Below are 16,796 nucleotides of genomic sequence, written 5' to 3' on the forward strand. Positions count from 1 at the left end.
GAAAAAAAATTTATAAGAAAAAGCACTTATCAACTCTTTAAGAAAAGAGATCAATTCTTAAATACTTTTCATAGCCATTAAGTTTATCTTAAAAGGAAGATGAAGGAAGAGTATTTCTATATTATATTCAACATAACTCTCTTCAACAAGTAATGTGATGCAGATATCCCTATATGAGATTTTTAAAATGCTGCTAAAAGTTACTGTTGGAGAGTTGACCCCACTCACATCTGAGAGAGGTTGTATTTGACACCAGACGTGTCAAACTCATTGGGAACCAGATTAAAACATAACTGGAAAACATTTAATAAAATAAACAAAAATACAAATGAATAATGATAATTTGTGGTTTTCTAAGTCAATGTGTGGCCCCCAGGGTTTCTATTTGAGTTTGACACCACTGTTGTACACTATACTGTTAAAAGCACAAGTTGGTGAATAGTTTGATTTGCTATAAAGCAATCTAAGCAAAATTAAAAACACCAAATGATGTGAATTCCTTTTAATACAGTTTTTCTAAAATTTTGTATTTAAGATGGGCTCTGGAAACTTAGTATTTATATTGGAAAATGTTTCTAAGAGTATAAAGAGCTTATGGCAACTCAAAAAATAAAGACTATAGTTGTAATGTCTTTTCTTCTCTGCAGCTACAAACTGAAGTGGGAGTGGGGTGGGGTAGAGGGGGCAGATCATAGGCTCCTAGCTCTAAAGCTAAAAGGTACCTCAAAATACATCTAGTTTGATCCCTTCATTTACAGGTTTGCTTTACAGATTTATCAAGATGCCAAATGAAGGTACCTTTTAATTAAATTCACTGTTCCACTCAGTTCCACTGTTCACTCAGTAGTAGTAATCTACTGCCCAAATAGAAAAATATACCACTAATTAAAATCTAGAGTTTGATATTCATTTCTCATTTTAAACTTGGCAATTTAATATTCTTGTTTAATGTTTTTCCGCCCATTTGGGGTTCTTTGACCTCATTCTAGTAACAGTGAAAGAGGCCTTTTGAAATTTAAGTTTCAACTACAAAAAACTCCCCACACCATTTCAGTCTTATAAATAGCTCAAAAACTTTTTAAGTCTTAGGTGTCCACTAGATAATCAACATAGTGACATTTTGAGATTTGATGACCTCCTAAAGCAAGATTATTTCAATTAAACTTGAACCAAATCCCTTTAGAACCTATATCTAAGACTTGGGATTACAGCAGTAATTGTTTACATGCTTATTTATTAAGAATGAAAACAATTATTGAGTATCTACTATGTGTGAAAGGTACTGTGCCAAATGTTATTGGGGAACTGATAGAAGAATAAGACATAGTGTCTGCCCTCTAGAAGCTTAAAAACTAGTAAGAAAGATAAGACATACACAACTATGATACAAGATAGAGGGTGAACACACAAAATGCTATGGGAGTTGAAAGGAGGAGTTCACTCTGGATGGACGGATCAAAGAACACTGTAGGGAAAGAATGGTACCAGAACTGGGTCTTGGAAGGATGAAAGGAATTGAACAAGTAGAGCCAAGAGTAAGGGCATTCCAAGTAGAAGGAAGAATGTGAATTGGAGGTGTTAGTTTATTATTGTTAAGGTATTGTTAAATTAAATTATTATAAAATACATATTGTATATATTTTAAATATAAATAAATATATTAAATTAAATATCAAATAAATATATTAAATATAAATAAATATATATATTGTAAAATATAAATTCCCTGGTTAAATTAAGTCCTATTTAAAATAAAAGGAGTTTAAAAGTTATTCAGTTTAATCCTTTTTAATAACTTGCTTTTAATAAAAAATATTTCTCAATCACCAATTTTGGGCAAAGTCAAACGATCTGTTTAGAATTTTTATTTCAATGTTGTACTACCAAGTTTTCATTCTTTAAATATTTCTAAAATGTCATTGATCTAAATATAATTTGGTTGAAACTACATAATTACCACCATTCTGTTACTACATATTCTGTCAATTGGGCAAAAATGCTTAAATCTTTATGCCACAGAGTAGATCTAATCATATACTCACTAGCTATTTCCAACACCATCACCATCTGGAGCCCGGGTGTAAGTGATCTTGAACTCTATATCAGGTACAAGCTGCATAGCCCTGCGATAAAACTTGATGGCTAAAAAAAGAAATAAAATGAAATTAAACACATTTTGTTATAGGTTCCATCTTAATGGTTACTTAATTTGGTGATTTTCTTTAACATACCAAAAATCCCTTTCTCTGAATGTAGTAATTCTGAATGCTTTACTATTGTTTTACTGGCAGTTCACAGTAATCAAGATTACTATAAACCTAACTGGTTAATAAATACATGTCTTCTTCTTACTAAAGCAGGGAAATCATGTGAACTTTTAACTTATTTACTTACAGTAATACTTATTAAAAAACTTACAATATTTTGTTCCTCCTTACTAGATTACAATTCTTTGGGAGCAGGGACCAAAAGTATTTTATACCCAAGTCCCCATATACATCTAACACAATGGACATATGCAGAGAAGATGCCCAGTAAGCATCAGTTGGACTAACTTCCCCTATCTATTTCCCTACTTCACATTTTTGGGGAGCTTTGAAACAGCAATTGCTTCTACTCAGCCAGTCAATGAACAATAAATAAGTGCCTACTCTGTGCTAGGCACTGGGCTAAGCCTGGAAATAAAAAGAAAGACACAAGACAGTCCCTGGTCCTGAGGAGCAGATGCAGACAACAGATATGCAAACATGCTGTATAGAGGATAAATAGGAAATAATCGACAGAGGGACAGCACTACTGTCAGCTAAAGAGAATATACTTTTTCTTACCAACAAGGAGTTAAATTAAAGAAACCACTGACTGACTGATGCCAGGAGTAGTAGAAGCTTGAAAGGCTTTTAAAAATTGCCTTTTCTTCTATTCCTAATTAATCAGTGTATTTTAAAAATTTATACCCCTGGACTCTTCCGTGTCAGTACCCATATCAGATCTGTTGCCATGGCTTGCTGATTTCACCTCTGCTACATCCCTTGCATAAGACCCCTTCTCCTCTGGGATGTGCCACCACTGGGGTCAGGTCCTCCTCATACGTCACTACTCAGATGGCCTGCTGGTGGGTCTGTCTGCTTCTAGTCTCTCTCTCCAATCCATCTTCTATTCAGAGGCCTAAGTGATTTTCCTAAAGCACGTCTGAGCATCTCGTCCCTACTCAATAAACTCCATTGGCTCCCTCTTACCTCCAGGATGAAACAGAAAATCCTCTCCTTAGCCTTCAGAGTTTCTCATAACCTACTCCCCCTTCCCCTTTCCAGTCCTCTTACACCTTACACCCTCCCATGTACTCTTGGAATCCAGTGACATTAGCCTGCTTGTTCCTCAAACAAGACGCCCCATCTCCTGACTCCAAGCATTTTCACTGGCTGTCCCCCATGCCTGGAATGCTCTTCCTCTCATCTAAACCTTTTCAAAAGCAACAGTATGGGATGAGTTTAAGGAAACTATCCTCTACCCCACTTGTCAACATACATATTTTTGTAACTATCCTTGGCAACAGTGTATCTTTCCTCTACTCATCCAACTATACAGTCTATTTGCAAAAGTGCTATGGTTGCGTTTTTTTCTTTTTAAGATTTCTTTCAAACTTTAAGATACATTTTACTGATTTCTTTTGTTTTTATATTGTCCTTTCTGAATATAACTCATCCCCTAGAATTAAACTGTCCTTTATAACAAAGAAAAACTACTTGACGAAAAATAACCGTGGAAGCTAATGATACTAAGATCTCAGCTGCTCTATAAAAATTCAGAACTAAGGTTATTAAATAAAAGAAAATCAATTGAGGGGTTGGAGAGAAAAAGGATACGGTGCCAGAGTACAGCTGCAAAATTACAAAGCATAAGCATGGCTCCAAAGAAGAGATATGGGAAAACAGTCTTGACCAGCCAGAGTCCTGGAACCTTGTTACATTTTCAGTATGATCATTTGTACCTTAGGAATCAGCAATGCTAAAAATCAGGGTTTGATTTACTGTGCTGATTGTCTAGACTTAAGAAAATGTTAATGATACAGATTAAATTTTAAAGTGTATGAACATAAAATCCCACCCTACCCCCGGCCAGGTTGTTAAACATTCAAATTGTTCAACATTTAATTTTGTTCAATATTACAACTGAACCCCCCTTTGTAACCAAAAAAACCAATCCAACAAAAGATAACTGTGGGGGCCCTGCATTGCTCTATAAACACTGCTTGAGCTCAGTAGGAGCGTAGCAGAATGCTCAAGGAATGAAGTCATCTCCAGACTGGAGGCCTGGTGACTTAATAATTAATAAGTTAACAAGAATAGTAACATTGATAACTGGCATCGATACAGCTTTAAGGTCTGCAAAGTGCTCAACACCTATTATTTCACTTGATTCTCATAATACCCCTGGCCCCAGGCTACTCCTTTGCAGAGGTGCAGAAGTACAGGGGTATGGCATACTGCATATATTTTGGGGCTCTTTTAAAGTATGAATTAGTTTTACTGATTCTTTTCTCTTTTTTTTTTAAATATTTGTAATATGGAATGGTTCTGTTGGAAGGAGAGAAGGAACAGTGGGAGAAATTCTGGTGATGCACAAAACCAAGTGATATCAATAAAAATTTATTTTTAAAAAATGAAATGCAGAGTATTGATTTTCTTCCACAACTGACACAATAACAATTCGACCAATTAATGTAACATTCTGCCCCTTTAATCTCCCACCTCTCTGTCATAAGGAGGGAAATCACAGAATCATGGATTTAGGGTTGACCTGGCTCCAGGCTGACCTGGAGGTCATCAAATCTAACCCTTCATTTTATAGATTAGGAAACCGAGACTCAGAGAGGTTACAATGACACTTACCTAGGGTCACACAGCTACTAAGGGATCACACATTTAGAACTGGAAGAGAATTTAGAGGCCATCAAGTCCAACTCCATCATTTTATAGCTGAGGAAACTGAGGCTCACACATGTTAAATGAACTACCCAGGGACCAATTAGCTACCAAAGTTCTAAGGTAGGATTCAAACCCAAGTCTAATGAACTTCAAATCCAGTGCTCCATCTACCACACTATGGTCTATTCCTTGTTGTCTCTTCTCTAGGTCCAAGATCATTCATTATAATTACTCAGAATCTGGCTTCTTTTTAGTGTTCTTTTGATTTGAATTATTGTAATCATTTTGTATATTATTCTTTATGGTTCTGTTTATTTTTCTGCATTAATTCATGCAAATCTTTCCATATTTCTCTGAATTCCATAAATTCTTCCTGCCCAATCATATGCCAATACATTTATAAACTAGTGTGTTCTGTCATTCCATAACCAGCCTCATGCCTGCTTTGTTTCCAGTTCTCTGAAAGTGTAGGACTAGTTTTCAAATTAAGAACTGCAAACCATGAATGGCCATATGAAAACATAGTCTAGGATTATTAGCAGTGAGAGGAATACAAATTAAAATAACTCTCAGGTTGCACCTCATGGCCGGCAAACTGACAAAGATGATTAAAAAAGGGAACAGTCAGTGATGTATCAAGATGGGTGGTGTACTAACCCACTATTGGTAGAACTGTGAATTGGATCAATGCTTCTGGATTATCAGTTCTGAATTGTGCATGAAAAATGAACCAACCATTCATCCCCTCTGACTCAGTGAGCCCCAAATACTCCCCCTCAAGGAAGTAAGAGACAAAAAGAAAGGTCCAATATATACAAAAATATTCATATCAGCATTTAGTGACAGCAAAGAATTGGAAATAATATGGGTATCCATCAAATGAGCAACAGATGAAAAAACTATGACATACAAATGTAACAAAACATTACTGGGCAATAAGAAATTAAGAATATGAGGAATTTAGAGAAACATGGAAAAAAATCTCCATGCAGAATGAAATAAACTATGAAAACTAAAAGAACAATATATATGATGATTACAACAGTGTAAATGAAAAGATCACTAAAAGGAAGATGAACTCTGAGTAACTGAAAAATAAATGATGGTCCTGGAGAACAGATTCTGAAACATATTTCCCTCCTCCTGGCAGAGAGGTGGGGAACTATTAGGGCAGATCATTGTCCTTTGTCGGATGCGGTTACTATAGACCTCGATGTCATCTTCTACTCCTCACTTGTACACCCCATACATCCAATATGTTGCCAAGTCTTTTATTTCTATGGCCACAGTACACTCCTATGTATCCTTTTCACTCATACAACCACCACCCTGGGCCAAGCCCTCTTTACCATATGCCTGGTCTACTGCAAGAGCCTCCTGGTTGGTCCTCCTGCCTCAAATTTCCCCACACTATAGTCCCTCCTCTCAGCTATCCAAGTCATCATCCTAAAACTTAGACCTGACCATTTCACTCCATTTCCACTTCCTCCAGAAACTCCAGTGGCTTCCCTAGTACTTCCAGGATCAAGTATAAAAACCTAGATTTGGCTTTTAGATCTCTTCATAACCTTACCCCTTCCTACCTTTCCCATCTTCTTCACTTATACAACCCTCCACAAACTCTAAGATCTAGCAACTCTGACATTCTTGCTGTTCCTCCCCCATAACACTCCTAACTCTGTGTCTTTTCACTGGCAGAACCCCCACGCCTGGAATGCTATGTCCTCATCTTTGTCTCTAGGTTCTCCTGACTTCCTTCTAGACTGCTCAAATCCCACCTTATCCAAGAGGTCCTTCCTGGTCATCCCACTGCTGATGCCTTTGCTCTGACCTCTTGTTTGTACTGTATTCATCTTGTAGGTATATAATGTTTGCATGTTACCTCTCCCACTAGAATGTGAGCTCCTTGACTATTTTGCTTTTTTTGGGGGGGGGGGGGTGGGCAGGGAATATATCCTCAGCTCTTAGCACAATACCTGGCACAAAGCCCTTAAAAAATGTTTGTTAAAACTTTTTCTTTGCTACATGAAAAGGTTGTTTGGAGGGTGGGAAATGACTGTTGTAAAAACAAAAAAGGACTTTGAGTATTCTGGTAAATATGGGAATTTTCTTTCTGTCTCTGACCTCCCAGGAGTAAATGCCTAGTAGTGGGATCACTAGTTCAAAGGTACAATTTAGTTACATTTATCACATAATTCCAACTTGTTTTCCAGAACAGGCAAACCAATTCACACTTCCACCAACAACGTACTACTGTCTTTACACAGACCCTCTTAACTTTGACTGCTTAGTTTTGGGGGATTTTTTCCCAATTTAAAAAAAGAAAACTTTGCCATACTATAGATGTGAGTGAAACCCCAGAGCTTTAAAAAAAAAACAAAAAAAAACTTTGCCATACTACAGATATGAGTGAAACCCCAGAGCTTTTAAAATTTCCCTCTTATTATGAGGGATTTAGAGACAGCTCTTATATGGCCATTGATAGTTTGCACTTCTTTTGAAAACTGTATCTTTTCACCACTTATTTGAGCATTAGAGAATGGCTCTTGGTCTTAAATAACTGTATTACTTCCTTAGAAACTGTGGTTATGTTGTAAAGCCTTTATTTAGGAATTTTTTAATACTTTATTGTGAAAATGAACATTGGGTTTGATGTGTGTCACAATTTCAGTTTATGTCAATCAAAAAGCATTTGCTATCTTTTAGAAATGATAGAGTACATATTGAATCACTATCATGCACTGAGGTCAATGTTCTTTTTCTCATCCGGTAGGTACATCCATGGCATATCATCACCACACTATCCAATAATTAGTTTTAGGATCTAAATTAAATCGGCCATGATTAGTGTGATGAGCTCCCAGTTCAGAACCTCCTTTATTGAAGTAAAATAGGTATCTTTTCTGCAACTTACAGTCTTAGAGAGCTACACGGGTTCCTGAGAAGATAAAGGACTTGACAGGGTCACATGGCCTGTAAATGCTGGAGATGAAATTTGAACCCCAAGGTCTTCTTGACTTAGAAGCCAGATCCCTATCTCATATATCATGATGCCTCTTGCACTATTATTGAGGGTTATATTAAAATCCAACAACTATTTATGAAGCACCTATTATGAAGCAATTAGGAAGGTGTAAGGCATAGGTGCTGGAGATACAAAGCTAAAACTAAAAAGGCTTTGCAAGGGAGAAGGTGATCCTTGAAGGAAAATAAGGATGCTGAGAAGCAGAGAGGAGGAGAGGTACACCTTATAGCCATGGTGAAAAGCCTGTGTGAAGGAACGCAATGATGACAATGAAAGTTTCTGATGTTTTATATTTTACAAAACACTTTCCTCACAATCTATGAGTTAAGTGGTAGCAATTATCATCATCATCATTATCATTCTCATTTTATATACATAAGGGAACTGAGAGGTGATAGGGACTCGACATGGTCACATAGCTACTAAATGTCAGAGACAAATAAAAAGATACTAGGATATTGTAAACAGAGCACTCACTAGATATGGAATTAAAGGGTCTCAGTTTAAATCCCAGCTCACCTACTTAATACTTGTGCCATGTGACCTCTCACGATCTCTGAACCTGGGGTCCATGCACTTGTTTTCTTAGTATTTTAATGACTATATTCTTTTGTAATCCTAGAAATTTTATTTTATGTATTTAAAAAGATTATTCTGAAAAGGAATCCATAGACTTTACCAGACTGCTTCCAATGGATCTATGACACACAAAAATGGTTAAGAAACCCTGGGCTAGATGTTCTCTAAGGTTCTTTCCTACTGTAAAACCCATAAATCTACTAAGTGTGAGAGCCAAGACACAAACACTTTCTACTACTCTTTTCACTATACCACCTCTTATAGAAATATACCATTCCAGCCCCAAAGAAGCTTACTAATTTCAATATTCTCTTTCTGGTTTTAAAATCTATTTAAAATAAATGTAGCTTTAAAAAGCCACATTAAGAAACTGGGATTTTCCATTTCTCAGTAGAGTAGTCAAACTATACAAACTAAAGTTACTTCTGAAAGAGCTGCAAACGATTAACAACCACATAGATATAAATGAGTGCTTCAGAAAGCACGAACGCTCAGAGAAATACAAGTCAAAATGACGCTGAGGTTTTACTTCACTAGCAAACTGGAAAAGTCGGGAAAAGATAGGAACAGTCAATGTTGGAAGAGGTATGGAAAGACCAGCCTAGTAACACACTGTTGCTAAAGCTGTAAACTGGTTCAATTATTCTGAAATGGATTTGGGATTATATAAAGGAAGAGGCTAAAATCAGCATATCCCTTAACTCAGCAATTCCACTGCTAGGCATAATACCCCGTGGAGGTCCCAGACAAAAAAACAAAAAAAAGGCTCCACATACACCAAAATATGTCTAGCAGTACTTTTTATGGTAGCAAAGAATAGGAAACAAAGTACATGCCCATCAACCGGAGAATGACTAAATGAATTGAGCACCATGAATGCAGTGGATTACTGTATAAGAAACAATGAATATAAGGAATACAGAGAACCAATGCAAAAAGAAGCAAAACTAGGAAAATATATATATGATGGCTCCAACAAGGTAAATGGAGAGCACAAAACCAACACTAGACACTGTTTAACTATAATGATCAAACATGGGAGACGATGGTGTGGAACACTACATTGACTGTTAGACTGGGCTAGTGTGTTGGCCAGTTTTGATGAACTGGTTTTTCCCCCTTTCTTTTTTATTCTTTGTTACAGATAATAAATAAACATCCCCCAATCTCATCCCCAAGGCCCAAGGAACAAGACCCATCCAATCAAGAGGTGCCCCATCCCCAGTCTACCTCCCGCCTAACTGAGACCTCTATAAACCTTGTCCTTTTATTCCTTCATTAAACCCTCATTGGTTCCAAAACGTTATGGTTTTGGTGCTGGTTTCTTCTGGCACCAACACTTTTATAGACAATATAAATAAAAATACAAAAAAAAGATTTTTTTAGACACAATATGGAGTAAATAGGACGGAAGGTCTAGACTTGAGGCTTTACTGGCATGGGAGACTTCCAGTGTATAAACTCCTTCCTCTAATGCAAATCAGCAATTTATCTATAATTTAAGAGTCCTTGAGAGCTTTATAAAGCATTGAGAGATTAATGGCTTTGCCTGTGGTCACAAAGCCTGTGGTCATGTGTCAGAAATATGACTTGAATCCAAATGTTCCTGACTTCAAATTCTGCCCCCTTCGTACCTCATCAAATTTATTCTCATGACAAAAGTCATCCAACAACAAAAAGTTGCTAATGAGAAATGTTGTAATTATGTATTTAAACAGTATTAGTCTAGACGGGGCATTTTACCTTCATAGAGAGCTCCATTTTGCTCTTCTTCCACTGCTTTCAGGAACAGTTCTCTAGCCTGTAAAATCATGTAAAGATTTAACTTCAAAAAAAAAATACTACAAAGCCAAAGATGTAAATTTTCACTGAGCACAGCACTAACAGATCATTTAAAATCTAGTTATGGGGAAATTTATTTGGATATACAGGTCAGAATTCACATAAATGGAAAAAAATTATAACGAGACAATGGCATGTCTGCCTCTTTTATAATAATAGCTAGTATTATTAGCTATTATTGTTTTATGGTTTATAAAGCATTTTACATATGCTTTAGCTATTTGAGCTTTACAATAATATCGTGAAGTAGGTACTATTATTACCATCTCCAATTAACAGATGGGGAAACCAAGGCAGTGGTTACATGACTTGACCACAGTCACATAGCTAGTAAATGTCTGAGGCTGCTTGGAATTCAGCGCTTCCTGACTCCAAACCTAGTGCTCTCTCCACTGTACCATACCTAGCTGCTTCATTTGAAAGAATTTGAACCAATTTCCTGCTGAAGGTTTTCAAAATTATACCTCACAGGGATATAATAACAGAACAAAAGAGGAAAAGAAATTACACTAAACTTGCTCTACTTTATCTTTTGGCTTCTTCACAGAAATGTAATACATATTCTTGGAAAACAAGTTAATATTTGAACAAGTGAATTCGTTCAAATAGACACTGATACACCTGAATTCACTGGCTCACTGGACCTCGATACAAAGTATTTCAGAAGTCTTAGTGTATTATTTAAGCTATTAAAGCTTTAAAAATGAACTAAGACTTCTGGGATATCATACACTGTCAAGACCAAGAGATATTCTAGGGACATATTTGACACCGAAAATAGGACCTGAAGACGAAAAACAAATAGAAAGTAATGCCATCCACAGTCATGGAAAGGCAAAGAAGCCCAACAAAGGATACAATGTTGGTACCATCCAATTCAGCCTGGGAAGGTCAGCTAATCTGATAGATATAAGCTATCAAGTTATTCTGAGGTGGAAGAAGTTACAAATTGTTAAACTGACTTTACTTTGGTCAACATGATCTTTCCAAACTCACATTTATTGAAAAAACTGATTTATTCCAAGGAAGGCAAGGCTTATCCAGCTGAATATCCCCCAAATGTTGAGAAAACACAAGTGATTACCCATTACGAGTCTGAACAGTCAGGACCTCGAAATAGAGGAAACCTGTGGTCCCTACCTTTTCTTCTTTTGCCTGGTCCTGCTTTCCTTTGGTATCTGTGGCCTTCCCTAACGGCCCTCTCACTGATGCCCTGGATGAACGAGTTTCTAAACCACTGGAACCCACACCAGGAGCAAGTTCAAACATCCACTGAGCTCGGAACATCTGGAGCTGTGCCTAAGAAAGTGTTTAAATTCATCATTAGTATAATTTTAGATTTTTAAAAAAGTGAGCAGCACAACTTCGAAACTATAGTATTTTAAATAGATCTGTAACACCTACGGCTATTTTTAAGCCTAATATTATAAGACCAGAAGGCAATAATTAAGGATGCCAAATTACAAAATTTATTTCACCAATAAAATACACATAACAACTCTACTTTAGAATTTTCATTTTCAAACAACTTGAAATAAACAATGTAAATTAGTACATGGGTCAGGGCCCAAAAGAAATGAGTACAATACACAAAAAAAACTGTGCTACAAATAAGCCAAAATTGTCATTAGATCTGTAAGAATAACTTACAGAATAAGGATTACTCAGTGGAAGCCTTCTGATATTCATATACATCAGATAATATCTCTGTGACACAAAAGCACTGGTAAAAATTCTTTGGGATGATCAAAATTTTTCCTAGTTTAAAGTTTTTTATATTACACATAAAGCTACACTATGGTGACTTGTACTTCCACAGGGGGGAAAAAATCTAAAATACTAACTATGATGCAATTAAAAAAACTTGCAATTAAAAAAATAAAGGAAACTGCTCTGCAAATGTGAGCACCAGGTTTTCAGACTTATGATCTGCCATTTCCTATTATTTATGGAAGCCTCAAACTGATCACCGATAAAATCAAAAAGCTAGAGCTGATCATCTCAAAGTTCCTTCCAACTGTAAGATTCTGTGGTTCTTTATTTCCAAAGAAAATGAAACAAGAACTAAATGTGCAATGTAAAAAGACATAGTAATGGAATCCTTAACAAGTACTGTGCCTTAATCATCTTTGTAACTGCTCAGTGCTTAGCATGTGACAACAGGTACTCGATTTTGTTTCATGGAACCAATGAATGATGTACCTGCAGGTTAGCTTCTTCCGGGCTTGTATTTTCATCATCTTCAGCTCTTTTGGAATCAGAGCGACAATCATCTTCTTCAGCTTCTGCCTGAGAGGAAAACATAGGCATTTCAAATTAAGAGTCTGACCTTAACATGTTTGGGACAAACTTGTTGAAAATTATTTCACCAAAAACAATCCTAGTCCAACTGTAACAACATACTCGTTTTAATACAATCAACATATGACTTTCTGTTCAAGCTCCTCTAGCATTTAAAGACCTTCAGAACTGGGTTCCAACTTACCTTCAAACTGGGCAATAAATTTGGTAAAAGCACTTTGCAAACTTTAATCTTCTATACAAATGTTAATAATTATAATTATTATTGTTACTATCTTTCCAGAATTACTATACATTTCTCCCTTTCACATTCTCTGTTCCAGCCAAACTGGTCTTCCTGCTATTCCACACAAAGTATATTCTGGATCCTTACTTTCCCTTCAAAGTTCAGTTCACTCACCACCTTCGACAGGAAGATCTTCCTCATCTTACCAGTGGTTGCTACTGCCTCTTTCCCCTGGCCCCCAATTACCTTACATTGTAAGTATATATGTCCCAAACCAGCATGGTCTCAAAGGCAAGAAAAAATGTGTTCCAATCCCACCTCTATTATGTGACCCTAGGTAAGTTACAACCTCTCAAGCTCTAGGCAATCCTCTATGACTAGAAACTGCAGAGAAGGTGTCCCCTGCGGGAGCTTCCTAACCTGAGGTTAAATCACAGGTCCATGTCCTATCCCTGAGCCTATACACATATATGCAATTTATCTCAATAGATGTAAAGTTCCTGAGGACTTTGACTAAGGGACTGTCTGATTTGTTTCTTTGGATCAACAGCAGCAGCACAGTGCCTGACAAAGAGGTGTTTAATAACTACTTGATAATTAGATTGTGCTCATAAGGAATAAGGATCCGGAGAATTAATGTATCATCAATAATTCCATGATCTTGTTTTCAGCAATGGTTTCCACCTCCTCTACCACCATACTTTTAACCATGTTGTTAACAAGTACTGTTCTGAATTTCACCTCTCTCCCATGACTTCCCATCTGAGGCTCTTTAGTAGCCAAGAGATTTCCTACCTAGAAATTTCTATTAAAAGTGAACATTACATTGTATTTAATTATAATCTGGTTTTGTAACCTCATTTTAACTCCCTTTTCAGTTTTTGTACTTTCCAAAGAATTTTGATAAAAAAAAGAAATGTATCTTCACCCAAAGAATGCCAGCTGACAAGAAATAGGAAACCTGTTCCTTCATTACACACTGCTGTGAACTACCAACTTTTCCTATTTTGAGAAATCTTCTGTTTTTACATAAATGTCTTTAGGTTATTTGTTTTATTTGACTCATTAACCCATACCTAGCAGGGAGTACTTCATAGTGTACTGTACAAGTTACAATAGCAGGTGACCAGAACACAAGGTTTTAAATCCAGCTGACACAGAAACAGAACTCAAATAGTGTCTAGGATGCAGAAAGTCCTAAAAAAAAAAGTTTTCTTAAATTACTAGTAGTTTCATGAAAACGAAGTAGTTCCTGACCTCTGGACAAATTCTCTGTGAGTTACTCCAAGGAACTTGACTCAGTTCTTAGTATGTAACAGTTTTGTCCTCAGTATATTTAAAAATAAAATAGGCTAAGTTCCAGGTTGACCAGATTCATTAAGCAGGGTATTTGTTTTGTTTGAATTTACTTTGGTTTGAGAATCAGCAAATCAGAATATTTCATTCAAGAATCTGGTAATGTGGCATAGCTGAAAGACAGATGGACTTAGAGAGTAAGGACATCCTATGTCCAAATCCTGGCTCAGAAGCTTATTAGGTGTTTGCCCATAGGCAACTACAACTACAACTACAACTCTAAAATGGGAATATTTTAACTGTCTACTACATGAAATTATTGAAATAAAACACCTTTTAAAACTTTAATCACTACATGAATTATTACACAGATTGCTTGTTTTCCATAAGGGCATATTCCTAAAAATATATGTGATTCTAATTTCTACCAAGTAGATTATTTTTCAAATGTGTTGGGAAAGTTAATTCTTTAATGGGGCTATGGTAAATTATTTTGTAAGGTGACAATTTGTTAATATTAACTAACCACTTATTTTATTTTTCAATCCAGGTTTTCCTATATTAGATGCGCATTATGGGGGTACAGCCAGACTACTATTTTCAGGAATAATTCTAAAAAGAAGAACTAATATTTGTGTGTTGCTTTAGTGAATAATAGAGAGCCCAAAAAAGGTTCCCCCCATTAGATAAGGATGTATCTCCCAGACTTTTCTTTTACAACTACCAATAAAACTGAGTTCTTATGATAAGCTGTTCTTCCCTGTAGAAATGCAAAAGGAGTTTGCTCAACACTGAATGTGGTCAGTCACATAAAAACTGTGGCAACCAAGGAAATTGCCTTGTATCTTCCTTTTATAGTTACCAGAAACAAATACACAACTTAAGTTTAATATAATGTTCTAAAGGTTATGGCACCAAATTTTAGCTGGATTTGAGTTTCCTTACAATGGCTTGGAAAACGCAAAAAAAATAATTTTGCATCAGTCATATATTTTCACTACTTTTTTATAAAGTGCAGTATTCCCAACCTGCAGCACTACTTTGCAAATAATTATAGAAGACTTCTTCCTTTCTCTCTTATCTTCAGTGGACAGACTCTAACTAGCCTTTCACTAACATAGTAAATATTGAAGTCTTAAACTAAGACTTTAAGGAGTTTTCAGAAAAATAATCATGAGGAAGGGAAGAGTGTTCAATGAATAGTAAATTGTTACGGAGTTAAAAAACAAACCAGGGCTCAACAAATTTGCTTTGGTCCTAGGAATCAAATCCCAAGTTTAGAAGCGAGTTTAATTTTTCAGTTTTCAAAGAAATAAATAATAAGTATGAGATAGGGAGAAAGAGAGAAGTTAGCAAGTTTTCATCAGACACTAGTACCTAACATCATTTGAATGTCAAGAAGGGTCTACAAACAGTTTCCTTTGGAAAGACTCAAAGAGAACCCTTTAAACCTGAACTGAATACCTCCTGCACCATAATCAAGTCTAGTTGAAGTTTTAATAGTCATCTATCCTCCCCAATTCCCACTCTTCCGTCTTCCATTCCCTTCAATAGCCTCCCCCATAACCCCTAAATGAAGTACAAAATGGTAGATCCAACGAGAAACTGGTTAACTCAAGGAACCCAAAGGCTTGTGACAGTATCTTGTGACAGTATTTAACTTTCATACTATCTTTCTTTTGAATACTTCTACTCTCCCAACATTCTTCCCTAAAAGATAAGACTTGAGAAAGGAACTGCTTTGAAAACCTTCCAATCTAATACTTTTCCCACTATCCCCAAACTAATTTAAATAATTTATAATGATATAGGAGAAGAAAATCACAGGAATAATTTACAATTACAGCATGGTAATGGAGCTCCATTTACACCAGGTCAGAATATTTTTCCTTGCACTATTAGAAGAAATAGAAAAAAGAGAGTCAAAGTTGACAGCACATAGTTAATAGTAGCCAGCAATTGAACCACTTAGTTTGGGACCATTCCTTGGTTGCTAAAACTATAAATTTAGCTACTTAAATTGGCAATTTATGTGGTACCAAAGAGATACATTTCACATCTCTGGCCCCTCAGTTTCCTCTTCTATAAAATGAAGGGATTTTGTTTTAAGCTCATGAAAATATTATTCTGAGAATGGGATCTCTAAATTTCACTAGACTACCAAGAGGAACATGACTCAGAAAAGGTTAAGGACACCTGGTCTAGATCTCCAGGCTTCCTTCAGCTCTGAGTCCTATGATTCTGTGAAAGCTGACTGCATAGATGGGAAGCTCCGTGTCCAAGCATGCAACATACAATTTCCAGCTGTCAAGTTCTTAAAGTCTAATTACAAAGTGGTCCATGCTACCAGCCTGGGCTCTTTTTACCCCATCAGAAGCCTCCCCCAAAAGTCAGCAAGTAAGGTTATCAACCAGAACAGCCCGAAAAGGCTTCCCACCCACAGCCGCGGCTACTGCTGTTCCCGGGGCTTCTTGCCCTGTCCACAGGGAGCTGCTGGCTCCCTGAAATTCCCGACTCCAAAAAAGGCACGAGCCCAGAAAGAGAACTGAAAATTTAATCCCGCTTCCCAGAGGAGACCAAAGTAACGAATGCTCTCATCTCT

The 16,796-nt window shown here is 36.4% G+C and overlaps 1 protein-coding gene across 2 annotated transcripts in view; it reads right to left on the minus strand.

Moving 5' to 3' along the window:
- FBXO9 (F-box protein 9) overlaps positions 1–16,796 on the minus strand; it is a 28,479-nt gene that overhangs the window by 10,761 nt on the left and 922 nt on the right. For both annotated transcript variants that reach the window (XR_005010934.1, XM_036768875.1), the window contains exons 2-5: positions 12,574–12,660; positions 11,512–11,670; positions 10,273–10,330; positions 2,043–2,142 (exon numbers count right to left, since the gene is read on the minus strand). Coding sequence is in view for 1 of the 2 variants with exons in the window: in XM_036768875.1 (XP_036624770.1) it covers positions 2,043–2,142; positions 10,273–10,330; positions 11,512–11,670; positions 12,574–12,660 (404 nt within the window). In the remaining variant the exon portion in view is untranslated. The remainder of the gene's footprint in view (positions 1–2,042; positions 2,143–10,272; positions 10,331–11,511; positions 11,671–12,573; positions 12,661–16,796) is intronic.

Source organism: Trichosurus vulpecula, chromosome 7 (assembly GCF_011100635.1).
Source record: "Trichosurus vulpecula isolate mTriVul1 chromosome 7, mTriVul1.pri, whole genome shotgun sequence".
NCBI lineage: Eukaryota > Metazoa > Chordata > Mammalia > Diprotodontia > Phalangeridae > Trichosurus > Trichosurus vulpecula.